Below are 13,527 nucleotides of genomic sequence, written 5' to 3'. Positions count from 1 at the left end.
AGTGCTGGGATTACAGGCGTGAGCCACCGTGCTCAGCTTTTTTTGTATTTTTAGTAGAGACTGGGTTTTGCCATGTTGGCCAGACTGGTCTCAAACTCACCCACCTCAGCCTCCCAAAGGGCTGGGATTACAAGTGTGAGCCCACGCCTGGCCCCATTGGCATCTTGAGGCTCAGCCCCTTGTGAGGTGGGACGGGTGATGCTTGACCCCACATGGAGCCTGCCCCAGGATCTACTTGATGGAAATTGAAGAGGTCAGAAGACACTGTGGTTCATCCAGGTTCAGAGAGGTACCAGCCGCAGTAGCCTATGGGTGGAGGTGCCCAAGTGTCCCTCACCAGACGGACAAATCCACACGACTCAGCCACAAAAAGGAATGAGGCTCTGACCCAGGCCACAGCATGGATGGGCCTTGAGGACATCACACTCAGTGAGGGATGCCAGACACAGAAGGAGAAATCCTGTGTCACTCCACGCATAAAAGTGCCCTAGAGGCCGGGCACGGTGGCCCACTCTGTAATCCCAGCACTTTGGGAGGCTGAGTTGGGAGGGTGGCTTGAACCCAGGAGTTTGAGATCAGCCTAGGCAACATGGCGAGAGCCTGTCTCTACAGAACATACAAAAATTAGCCGAGCGTGGTGGCGGGCACCTGTAATCCTAGCACTTTGGAAGGCTGAGGCAGGAGGATCGCTTGAACCCAGGAGGCAGAGGTTGCAGTGAGCCAAGATCATGCCGCTGCACTCCAGCCTGGGCAACAGAGCGAGACTCCGTCTCAAAAAACATTAAATTAAATAAAAAAAAAAAAAAAAAAAAAAACTTGGCCGGGCGCGGTGGCTCACGCCTGTAATCCCAGCACTTTGGGAGGCCGAGGCGGGCGGATCACAAGGTCAGGAGATCGAGACCACGGTGAAACCCCGTCTCTACTAAAAATACAAAAAATTAGCTGGGCGCGGTTGTGGGTGCCTGTAGTCCCAGCTACTCGGGAGGCTGAGGCAGGAGAATGGCGTGAACCCGGGAGGCGGAGCTTGCAGTGAGCCGAGATCGCGCCACTGCACTCCAGCCTGGGCGACAGAGCGAGACTCTGTCTCAAAAAAAAAAAAAAAAAAACAAAACAAAAAAAAAACAACTTGAGATAGGAAACTTTATTTATATATTTTATTTATATATGTTCTAACACCGCTTAAAAAAATTTGGGGCTGGACGTGGTGGCTCACGCCTGTAATCCCAGCACTTTGTGGGGCCAAGGTGGGTGGATCACCTGAGGTCGGGAGTTCGAGACCAGCCTGGCCAACATGGTGAAACCCGTCTCTACTAAAAATACAAAAGTTAACTGGGCGTGGTGGTGGGTGCCTGTAATCTAAGCTACTCAGGAGGCTGAGGCAGGAGAATCGCTTGAACGCTGGAGACGGAGGTTGCAGTGAGCCGAGATTGTTCTACTGCACTCCAGCCTGGGCGACAGAGCAAGACTTTGTCTCAATAAATAAATAAATAAATAAATAAATCTTTCAGAAAAGGATGAAGTTCTGACCCAGACCACAGCATGGACGCACCTTGAGGACGTCACTCTCAGTGAGAGACGCCAGACATAAAAGGACACACAGTGTGTGATCCTGTTTCGATGAAATGTCCACGACAGGCAGATCCACAGAGATGGGGCGGGGGTGGGGGGATGTATAGGGGTAAGAAACTCTGATGCTTTTTCATTCAGGTGTACGTGGGGGGGCCTTTATTATTCACAAGCTCATCCTCCACTTACTTCAGTGTGCTGTCCTTGCCGGACACTGCTATTCTGCTGTGTTCCAGAACAAAATGTATTGGGCGTAGCCTTGCTACCCAAGTAAAGGGGATTGAGAAACAATGGTGGCCTCTTCCTTGAGCGGAATGCTGGGTGGTCATCAAAGGTGATGGGGGAGGAGACATTTAAATGATACAGGAAGATGCCCATGTGATAACAGGAGAGACACAGACCACATGAGGGTCAGAGGTCATGTGAACCCATTTTGGTAAAACGCCTGTCTGTTGTTGTTTTAAGAGACAGGGTCAGCCAGACTCAGTGGCTCACGCCTGGAATCCCAGCACTTCAGGAGGCCGAGGCAGGTGGATCACCTGAGGTCAGGAGTTCGAGACCAGCCTGACCAACATGGTGAAATCCTGTCTCTACAAAAAATACAAAAGTAGGCCGGGCGCGGTGGCTCAAGCCTGTAATCCCAGCACTTTGGGAGGCCGAGATGGGCGGATCACGAGGTCAGGAGATCGAGACCATCCTGGCGAACACAGTGAAACCCCGTCTCTACTAAGAAATACAAAAAATAGCCGGGCGAGATGGCGGGCGCCTGTAGTCCCAGCTACTCGGGAGGCTGAGGCCGGAGAATGGCGTGAACCCGGGAGGCGGAGCCTGCAGTGAGCTGAGATCCGGCCACTGCACTCCAGCCTGGGCTACAGAGCGAGACTCCGTCTCAAAAAAAAAAAAAAAAAAAAATACAAAAGTAGCCAGGCATGGTGGCACGCGCCTGTAATCCCAGCTACTCAGGAGGCTGAGGCAGGAGAATCGCTTGAACCCGGGAGGCAGAGGTTGCAGTGAGCTGAGATCATGCCACTGCACTCCAGCCTGGCGACAGAGAAAGACTCTGTCTCAAAAAAAAAAAAAAAGTTAAGCAGATATCCCAGAAAATGGAACACAAGCAGCTGCAAAGATGGGAAATGAAAGAGAATAAAACGTTAGAGGATGAATTACGATGAAGCAGGGTTGTCACCTGATCAAGAGACAGTTCAAAAATAGAGGAAGAGATGATCAAATAATGAAAAAAAATCTAGGGTTGAAAGATGAGTTTCCAGTTTAAAGGTGGGCAGGTGCAGTGGCTCATGCCTGTAATCTCAGCATTTTGGGAGGCTGAGGCAGGAGGATCACTTGAGGCTGGGGATTCAAGGCTATAGTGAGCATGATCTCACCATGGCACTCCATCCTGGGTGACAGAGTAAGACTCTCTCTTAAAATAAATAAATAATTTAAAAAAATAAATAGGCCCACCGGGCATGGTGGTACATTCCTGTAATCCCAGCACTTTGGGAGGCTGAGGTAGGTGGATCACTTGAGGTCAGGAGTTCGAGACCAGCCTGACCAACATGATGAAACCCCATCTCTACAAAAAATACAAAAAAAATAGCTGGGTGTGGTGGCTGGCACCTACAATCCCAGCTACTGGGGAGGCTGAGGCAGGAGAGTCGCTTGAGCCCAGTAAGCAGAGGTGTGAGCTGAGATCACACCACTGCACTCCAGCCTGGGCAACACAGTGAGACTCTGTCTCAAAAATAAATAAATAAATAAATAGGCTGGACAAAATGGCTCATGCCTCTAATCCCAGCACTTTGGGAGGCCAAGGTGGGAGGATCACTTGAACCCAAGAGATTGAGAGTAGCTTGGACAATATAGCAAGACCCCATTGCTACAAAAAATTTAAAATTAGCCAGGCATGATGGCTTACATCTGTGGACCCAGTTATTCAGGATGCTGAGGTAAGAGGATCATTTGAACCCAGGAGGTCAAGGCTGCAGTGAGGTGTGATTGTGACACTGCACTCCAGCCTGGACGATAGAGCGAGACCCCAGCTCTAAAAAAATGGGGGTGAGACATCAAGTCCTCAGCTCAATGAATGAAAAAGGCACTGAAGGCTCATTGTGAAATTTCAGAGCACCAAGAATAAAGAGAAAATCCTAAAAAGCGTCCAGTGGAAAGCCAGATGTCATACAAAGGATCAAGAATCCAAGCAGCTTTGGGTTTGCAAAAACTAGCAGACAATAGAGCAAGGCTTTCAAAGTTCCAAGGAAAAGATTTTTCTATTTGTTTGTTTGTTTTTGAGATGGAGTCTTGCTCTGTTGCTCAGGCTGGAGTGCAGTGGCGCAATCTCAGCTGACCGCAAGCTCTGCCTCCCGGGTTCACGCCATTCTCCTGCCTCAGCCTCCTGAGTAGCTGGGACTACAGGCGCCCACCACCGCGCCCGGCTAATTTTTTTGGTATTTTTAGTAGAGACAGGGTTTCACCGTGGTCTCGATCTCCTGACCTTGTGATCCACCTGCATCAGCCTCCCAAAGTGCTGGGATTACAGGTGTGAACCACCATGCCTGGCCTCAAGGAAAAGTTACATTCAGCTAGAATTGCTAAACATCAAAACATCAAGCATGAAGGTGCAATAAAGACATAATCAGGGCCGGGCTCGGTGGCTCATGCCTGTAATCCCAGCATTTTGGGAGTCCGAGGCAGGCAGATTACCTGAGGTTAGGAGTTTGAGACCAGCCTGACCAACAGGGAGAAACCCCATCTCTACTAAAAATACAACATTATCTGGGTGTGGTGGTGCATGCCTGTAATCCCAGCTACTCGGGAGGCTAAGACAAGAGAATTGCTTGAACCCGGGAGGTGGAGGTTGCAGTAAGCTGAGATTGTGCCACTGCACTCCAGCCTGGGCAACAAGAGTGAAACTCAGTCTCAAAAAAAAAAACAAAAAAAGATATAATCAGACGTTTGAGGACTCCAAAACTTGACTTCCCGTATACCCTTTCTCAGAAAGCTACTGGAGGATGTGTTCCATTCAAACGAGGAGGTAAATCAAAAAAGGATGGTGTGGGATTCAGGAAATGTGATCTAACCTAGCTGAAAGAGAAAAGGGGTCCTCCAAATGAGGATGAGGAGGACCCTGGAAGACAGCTAGACAAAAGGACCCAGGGTATGGAGGGGAGCCCCACCCAGATCAGAGACGACCTAATATGTATGGAAAGTCCCTTTGAGTTGGTTTTAAATTTTGTTAGGGAGCATGGGAATAATTTTTGTTTGGAAGTTATCAACTCCTGGAAAATCAAAGAGTTGTACAGGAAAAGAAATGCAGTCCTAGTACTCTACATGGCTCATCTGTGGACCATGTTCACCAAAAGCATAACGTTAATTACTAAATGCTAATTTAGGCAAAAGACTGTATTTGTAATTATACTGAGAGACTGACAGAGAGGGAGGGTATGGCTATGAATCTGAAAAGATGGCAAAGGAAAACCTGAAGGGTGAACAGTGTACCAGGGAACCTTTTATGTATGAAAGGAGAGGCAAGAACCTATGTTTATACTTTATCTGCATAAAGAAACATGGAAGGAAATGCAAAAAAACTGAATTGACCTCTCACCTCTTTGGTACTCGGCCACCCCATGAGGATTACGGGAGAGGACCCAGTCCTCCATTCTTTCAAAGGGAAAGCTGAGTCAAAACTCAACCGGGGCCTTGAAATTCCAAGGGAGGCCCTCACGCTCACCTGTTGTAATGTTTAATTCATTCACTCACTCACTTATTCATTTACTTAGCAATTTACTCACAAATTCATCCTACATTTACAGTAGGGACAGAAATACAGATGTTCCTCAGAAAGTTCACAAGATCTTTGTGTCAAGAGCTTTACGTGTATCTGGTCACTCAATTCTTTTTTTTTTTTTTTTTTTTGAGACGGAGTCTCGCTGTGTCGCCCAGGCTGGAGTGCAGTGGCCGGATCTCAGCTCACTGCAAGCTCCGCCTCCCGGGTTTTTACGCCATTCTCCTGCCTCAGCCTCCCGAGTAGCCGGGACTACAGGCGCCTGCCACCTCGCCCGGCTAGTTTTTCGTATTTTTTAGTAGAGACGGGGTTTCACCGTGTTAGCCAGGATGGTCTCGAACTCCTGACCTCGTGATCCGCCCGTCTCGGCCTCCCAAAGTGCTGGGATTACAGGCTTGAGCCACCGCGCCCGGCCGCATTTTATTTTATTCTGTAGATGAGGTCCTATTCTCTCACCCAGGCTGGAGTGCAGTGGTGCGATCACAGCTCACTGCAGCCTCCACTCCTGGGCTCAAATGATCCTCCTGTCTCAGCCTCCCAAGTAGATGGGATTACAGGTGCCCACCACCACACCCGGCCACTTTAAAAGGTTTTTTTTTTAGAAATGGGAGGTCTCACTATGTTGTCCAGGCTGGTCTCAAACTCCTGGCCTTAAGCGATCCTCCCACCTTGACCTCCTAAAGTGCTGAGATTACAGGCGTGTGCCACCGTGCCTGGCGTTCCTTGGTTTTAATTCGCTTAAACTCAAAGAGCCGCACACAGAGAGTGGCCACCCTACTGGCCTGCCCAAGGAGGTCCTGATCTCTGTTGGGGGTCCCTCATCCCCCACAATCCCAAGAGCTTCCCCTTGTCCCCAGGACGTGAGCGCGGAGCAGAGCCTGGAGCAGCCGGAGCTGTACTTGGCAGGGCAGAAGGACGAGCTCTTCAACTACTGGGTCTTCGTCCAAGCCGTCGCCCACGGCGTGGCCACCTCTCTGGTCAACTTCTTCATGACGCTGTGGATCAGCCGCGACACAGCGGGACCTGCCAGCTTCAGCGACCACCAGTCCTTTGCAGTCGTGGTGGCCTTGTCCGGCCTGCTGTCCATCACCATGGAGGTGGGCAAGGTCCTCACCTCCCCGGGGCCTTGGACACGGCCTATGAAGGCCTCCTCCCCCGGGGACCACTGCTTTGGGGGCCTTGTTGGGTGCCCTCCCTGGACCCTAGGGGCGGGTGTCCTGGTGCAAGCTCCGCCGGGCCCCGGATTTACCCCATGCTGCCTGTCCAGGTCATTCTTATCATCAAGTACTGGACTGTCCTGTGCGTGGTGACCATCGTTCTCAGCCTGGGTTTCTACGCCATCATGACCACCATCACCCAGAGCTTGTGGCTCTTCAGAGTATCCCCCAAGACCTTCCCGTTTCTGTGTGAGCCCCCGTGGGGAAGTGTGATGGGCGGTCGTGGTGCTGGGGGTCCCTGATGGAAGAGGTGACAGGTTGCTCATGACAGTCGTCCGGCAAAGTGTCCCGGGGAACGGGGAACGGGCTCCTTTATAAACCAGGCACGGCCGGGCGCGGTGGCTCAAGCCTGTAATCCCAGCACTTTGGGAGGCCGAGACGGGCGGATCACGAGGTCAGGAGATCGAGACCATCCTGGCTAACACGGTGAAACCCTGTCTCTACTAAACACATACAAAAAACTAGCCGGGCGAGGTGGCGGGCGCCTGTAGTCCCAGCTACTCGGGAGGCTGAGGCAGGAGAATGGCGGGAACCCGGGAGGCGGAGCTTGCAGTGAGCTGAGACCCGGCCACAGCACTCCAGCCTGGGTGACAGAGCAAGACTCCGTCTCAAAAAAAAAAAAAAATAAAAAAAAAAAAAAATAAATAAACCAGGCACAAAGGCACCAGGGCGCTCCGTGGCCTGGGGGCGTCTTCGGGGCTGGGGGCAGGGAAGGCGGCACAGGCTCCCAGCAGACTCTGCTGTGACCCCGCCCTGCCCCCAGACGCTGACCGCAGTGTGCTGTCCTCCCCCTCCATCCTGCTGGTGGTCCTGCTGAGCGTGTCCATAAACACCTTCCCTGTCCTGGCCCTCCGGGTCATCTTCCCAGCCCTCAAGAAGCTGCTCGCCAAGGTGAGGTGGGCCTGGGCCTGGGGTCCTCACCCGGTACATTCCAGGACCCTGGTGGGGGAGCCACGCAGGGTGTAGGGACTGCAAGGTGTCCCAGCCCCTCTCGGCCCTCCAAGACACTAGGCTGGGGGGAAGGGTGGGTGCAGAGCCCTGACACGTGCCCAGTGCCCCCGGGACCCGATTTCCCAAGAAGGGAGACCTCACTTCCCAGACAAAGCAGCAGAGAGCACCCAAAGGCCACCCTGGGTTCCAATGCTGATGACATTGGACTCTTAAGGTTTTATTTATTTTTTTATTTTTATTTTTTGAGAGGTGTCTTGTGCTGTCACCCAGACTGGAGTGCAGTGGCACAATCTCAGCTCGCTGCAACCTCCATCTCCTGGGTTCAAGCAATTCTCCTTCCTTAACCTCCCAAGCAGCTGGGATTACAGGCGCACACCACCACGTCCAGTTAATTTTTGTATTTTTAGTAGAGACGGTGTTTCATTATGTTGGCCAGGCTAGTCTCAAACTCCTGACCTCAAGTGATTCGCCCGCCTCAGCCTCCCAAACTGCTGGGGTTATAGGAGTGAGCCACCGCGCCCGGCCTTAATGTTTCTATTTAATTAATTGATTTATTTACAGATAGCGTCTCACTCTGTTGCCTAGGTGGGAGTGCAGTGGTGTGATCACGGCTCACTGAAGCCTCAACCTCCCAGGCTCAAGTGATCCTCCCACCTCAGCCTCCCAAGTAGCTGAGGCCACAGGCATGCACCACCATGCCCAGCTAATTTTTTAGCTTTTTTCTAGAGATGGAGTATCATCATGGTGCCCAGGCTGGTTCGAATTCCCGGGCTCACGCAATCCTCCTGCCTCGGCCTCAACATGTTGAGATTTCAGGCATGAGCCACACCGCGCCCGGCCGACACCATCAGATTCTACCCTGAATGATCCAGGGCTTGGGGACTGAGATGACGGAAACAGCCTTGAAGTGGTTTAGGCAGAAGGAGGAACCTGGAAACAAGAGTCCGTTGACAGACGGGCGGGCAACACAGCGTCCGTGCAGTGAAACACGCCTGAGCCGTGAGAAGGAGTGAGGCTCTGACAAAGGCCACAGCGTGGATGCACCTTGAGGATGTGTGCTCAAGGCTGGGCGCAGAGGTTCACACCTGTAATCCCAGCACTTTGAGAGGCCGAAGCAGGTGGCTCGCTTGAGCCTGTGAAGCTGAGGCTGCAGTGAGCTATGATTTTGCCACTGCATTCCTATCTGAGCAACAGAGCAAGACCGCACCTCAGAGAAAAAAAAAAAAAAAAAAAAAAAGGGAGGGAGACTTACTAGCCCACGTAACCAAAACATATATGGAAAAGCAGGTTGCAGCTGAGATGGGCCCCAGAATTGACTGGAATGGTGTACCTGCCCTGCCACCTCTGTTCTCCCTGCCCAGCTCCTGCCACCTTTACTGCACAGGCTGGACACATGGCTGTTCCAGGCTCAGCTCTCCTGGATTTGCCACTAAAGGGCAGCCAAGGCACCTGGTGGCTGGTCTAGAGTTAAGTCTCAGGGAAGGACTCTGATTGGCTGAGCCAGGGTTAGTTTCCAGGGCAAGGCCAATTAATGGGTCTTGAAAAGCAAAGGACTAGAGTCCTCCTTAGAACTCGACACTGGGAGTTGAGGAGTCTAATTGGCTCAACTGGGTAGAGAAGAACCTAGCCAATCCATAGTGGCCAAGGGCTTTGAATCCTGCCTCTCCTCCTCGGGGGACAGGTCACCAGAGAGCCGTCAGCCAAGCGTAGAAGTCTGATTCCCCTGCTCTCCCCTTTGCTTTTCAGGAGGAGAAGGTGGAGGAGGGCCCAAGCGAGGAGATTTTCGCCGTGGAGCCCTTGCCTCATTTATACCGCGAGTCTCGCGCCCGGCGTTCCAGCTATGCCTTCTCCCACCGTGAGGGCTACGCAGACCTCATCACTCAGGGCACAATTCTGCGGAGGGGACCAGGGGTCAGCAGTGACATAGCATCTGAATCCATAGACCCATCTGATGAAGAGGCATTTTCAAGCCCAAAGGAGTCGCACTGGCATCTCAGGAAGATGTCCTTCCTGGGGAAGAAGAAGCGCCAGTCACAGGGGCAGATGTCCTCCCTGGAAGCACAGCACTTCCCTACAACTAGCTCATCATTTTCTATGGATAGACAATCCGCTCTTTATTCAGAAAACCAACTTGCCCTCCCCAGATATGTGCTTACCGGCACCAACAGGCTATCTGGGTCTTTCCAGGAGCAATTGCCAAGGGTACAGGAGAGGCCACTGTCACCCAAGCAGAGGCCATCTTCTCCTGAGAAGTTGCTGTTGACCAAGGAGAGGTCATATTCTCATCAGGAGAAACCGCCGTTGCACAGAGAAAGCCAGCTGTCATCTTCTGAGAGCCAGCCACAGCCTCTGGGGAGCCAGTCATTGCTTTCAGGCCAGCTGACATTGGAGAGCCAGCCAGACTCCTCAGAGGAGAAGTCAGCATTTTTGAAGCCCTCCACACCGTTATGGAAGAGCTGGCAAAAGGAGCCCCTCACCCCCAAGGAGGGGACGGTGCCACTTCCAGACAAGACCCACGAATCTCAGGTGGAGACTCTGCCACCAAGTCTGGCGGAATCGTCCACGTCCACGAGCGAGCAGCCTATGGAGGTGGAGCCCTGGCCTGTGGAGAAGCAGTCATCATCATCCATGGAGTGGCTGCTGGTGCCTGCGGAGGAGCAGCCATCCTTGCCCCCAGAGGAGCAGTCATTGCCCTCTGCGGAGGGGACCAGGGGTCAGCAGTGACAGCATCTGAATCCCTAGACCCATCTGATGAAGAGACGTCTTCGAGCCCAAAGGAGTCACACTGGCATCTCAGGAAGATGTCCTTCCTGGGGAGGACGAAGCGCCAGCCAGTTCTGCTGCAAGTCAACCAGCATGCAGGGGGCCTCCCTCTAAAGACAGGGGCTCCACATGCTTTTCTTTTTCTAACAAACCAGGGACCATCTGACCCCAGCGCTAATTGAGGCTCACTCTTTCCCTACAGTTTTTTTGTGATGGAGTATTCCTTCCTGGTTTTTAAAATCAAAGCACTGACCTCTAGTGCTCTAGCTGGGTATTTGCAGGGAAAACTTTTCTTCTTCATACTGGGGTAAGATAATGTGGGTAAAGCTTCATTGCTCTCAAAAGTTGTTTATTAAAAGCTGTGGCTCCCCCACTGCCTGACAGCGGGCCCCTCCCAAGAAAGTTTATAAATTCCAGTTCTGGTACCATCTAGCTTCTTCGTCTATCGGGAAGCCCTGGTTTCTCCCCTTCAAATACACCTTCATTCGCTGGGGTCTCCGTTCACTTTAGACTCCAGAAAGCAGTGAGCAGTGATGTCACAGAAGCAGGTCCTGACAAGGTCTGCATCTTGGGGCTTGGTTGACTCAAAGGCACCAAGCTTTTCTTTCAAAGGCGCCAAGCTTTTCTTTCAAAGGCGCCAAGCTTTTCTTTCTGATTCTTAACCATTCCCTGTGGGTGGTGGAGCTGTGTGGGCGGTGGAGGCTCAGAGCAGGCTGCTGGCCCAGGAAGAAGATGGGACTCAAGAGCAGAGAGGGGCGAGCTGGGTGGAAGCAAAGTCCCTCTTCCCTGCACTCCCGTCCTCCCGCCCCAGCCTTGAGGTGGGTGAGTTCCATTCCCGCCCCGCATCTGTGCCCGCATCTGTGCCGGACCCGTCGGCCAACACACACACCCAGATGAGTGACTAGAAAATAATTTATTGAAGAAAAACAAATCAACAAACCCAGCACAGCAATGGTTAACAATGACGAGACTTTTTTTTTTTTTTTAACTTTTAAGCCTGTCGCCCGAGGGTGAAGGTGGAAAAGAGCTTCTCTCCCCTGTCACTGGAGGGGAGGGGACTTTGGAGGGTCCAAGTGGTGTCTCCCCTGAAAGCAGCCCTCGGTTCCAGTCTGTTCAAAACACTCAAGGCCGCAGGGCCTCCTGGCTCTTCCCTCCCCCGCAGCTGAGCTCATTCCACCAAAACCAGCCCCCGCAGGGGTCCGACAGGGCCACGAGGAGGAGCCCCAGGAGTCTCTTGGCTTGATTTTGCTTAAACCACTTGGGGCAGAGAATGTGAAATGGCCCAAGCTGCGGCTGGTGCAAGGAGCATCCTGGCCCCGGCATCATTTCAGATTTCAGGTCGGCTGAGCCCTCAGCCCCGGGCCCAGCCCTCCAGACCAGGGCTTTCTGCTTTATGGGGTGAGAAGCACCCCCTTTAGCTTCCCCGCCCCCCCTACTGGGGCCTGTCCCCGAAAGCGGCCCCTCTCATCTCTCCCCTGCTGCTCTCTCCTCCAGCCTCGGTTCCCAGGCCAGCACATCTGTGCCCCTTCCACCTCCAGGGGCTGTTTGGGGATGGCTCAGGGACATGGCCTCATGGCACAAGAGGAGTCAGAGGCAGAGGACATTGTCCCAGAGCCCCCTTTGATGATTTTGGGGGGTCCTCTGTTCTCTAGGCTCCCAAAGTGGGCTGGGAGGGAGGGGTCTCTGCAGGCGTACACCCCCTGCCTCCCAGACAGGACAGAAAGGCTGAGTCATGCCCAGTCCAGGGAGGGGAGGCTGAGGCTGTCTGGGTGGAGGTGGGGGGGCGGTGCTGGTGCCTGCTGTTGGGGGCCTCAGGAGGGTCCTTCAGATCTCAGGAAGTTGGGGCGTACCCGCATCCCCCACCACCCTGGGCGACAAGACAAGAATAGGCTGATTGTCTCTCTCCTCTGAACAAGACACTTGGGAGTTCATGCTAAAGTGAAACCAACTGGGTGATGCGGGTTTGGGGTGGTCTAAGATGTCGAGGACACCAGAGCGCCCCCAAGAACCAGGAATGGCTGGGGGGGGCTCGGTGGTTCCCACCTGGCTGGGGCAGGCAGGTGGCATGTTGGGGCTGGGAGGCGGAGGAGACCTGGGCACTGAGGCTCTGCTCCCGCCCCCGCTACCTAGAGCCCCGTCCACCTGTCCCAGCTGGACACAGTTCCTTAGAAAGGAGGAAAGAAACAGTAACAAAAAACCACCGAACAGCACCGATCGGGCACCAGACACACAGAAGCGACACGGAACCGGGCCACGCCCCCCGCCCCCCACCCCGACCACTTTATTACAATTAGCGTCAAGAAAGAGTACATTAGTCATGCACCAACTCAAATTCCATTTTCTTTTTTTTTTTTTTTTGCATTTTTCTTCCTTTTTTTTTCTTAAATTACATTTGAACACAGAGCACAGAGAATAATAAATACTCTTATAAGACATGACTCCAGAAAACGAGAAACAGAACAAGCCAGAGAACAGAAAGATAGACCTCTGCCTCTCTCTCCCTCTCCCTCTCTCACTCTCATTCTCTCGCTCTCGCTCGCTCGCTCTCTCTCCCTCTCTCTTTCCTAAAGGACTCGTTTAAATAAGAAATCTGTAAACGCCACTGGTCCTTTCTGCCGCAGTCTCTCTCGCGATCACCCTCCCTCTGACTTTCCCTCTGGTCTCCAGCCCTGACATTCAATGCGTCTCCCACGGAACTCGTCAAAGAAACGACATGCCATCGTCTGCAAAATTATAATTTAACGGTATAAAGCTTCAAGTCACGTATTCCAAAAACTAGCTAAGGATTTTTTTTTTAATCACATAAACTATACATTAAATATTTTGAGGTATTTCAGAGAAAATTGTCAAAGGCTCGAAGGAATTGTGCTGGAGGTGTTGTTCCCTGCATGGAGAATGGATGCTCTTTGGTATGTGACAGCCAAGTGGGTATGGGGGGGAGGCAGGAGAGGGCCCAAGGGGCTGGGGGGCGGGTTGGGGATAGAGCCTTCTGTGGGGGTCTGGCCAAGTTTGGGATGGGGCCGGGAACAGGTGTGTATGTGTGTGTGTGTGTGTGTGTGAGTGTGAGAGAGAGAGATGAAGATATCTGAAAAGGACCCAGGAGTCCTGGGCCACTTTATTTTTTTTGTAGAGGTGGGGTCTTGCTGTTTTGCCCAGGCTGGTCTCAAACTCCTGGCCTCAAGCGATCCTTCTGTCTCGGCCTCCCAAAGTGCTCCTGGGCCACTTCTGTGACCAAGAGGCTTGACCCGA

At 52.5% G+C, this 13,527-nt stretch overlaps 1 protein-coding gene across 1 annotated transcript; it reads left to right on the top strand.

Moving 5' to 3' along the window:
- Nucleotides 1-6,204: 6,204 nt before the first annotated feature.
- LOC112617394 (phospholipid-transporting ATPase IK-like) lies at nucleotides 6,205-10,456 on the top strand (the record flags this gene model as incomplete). Its single annotated transcript, XM_025374164.1, has 4 exons — nucleotides 6,205-6,444; nucleotides 6,615-6,753; nucleotides 7,328-7,455; nucleotides 9,262-10,456. Coding segments are annotated over 4 exons (1,485 nt in total), but the record flags the coding sequence as incomplete, so codon positions are not given.
- Nucleotides 10,457-13,527: the final 3,071 nt, after the last annotated feature.

Source organism: Theropithecus gelada, unplaced genomic scaffold (assembly GCF_003255815.1).
Source record: "Theropithecus gelada isolate Dixy unplaced genomic scaffold, Tgel_1.0 HiC_scaffold_16147, whole genome shotgun sequence".
Classification (NCBI taxonomy): domain Eukaryota; kingdom Metazoa; phylum Chordata; class Mammalia; order Primates; family Cercopithecidae; genus Theropithecus; species Theropithecus gelada.
Note: the sequence above shows the minus strand (reverse complement) of the source record. Positions and strands in the feature narration are given on the sequence as shown.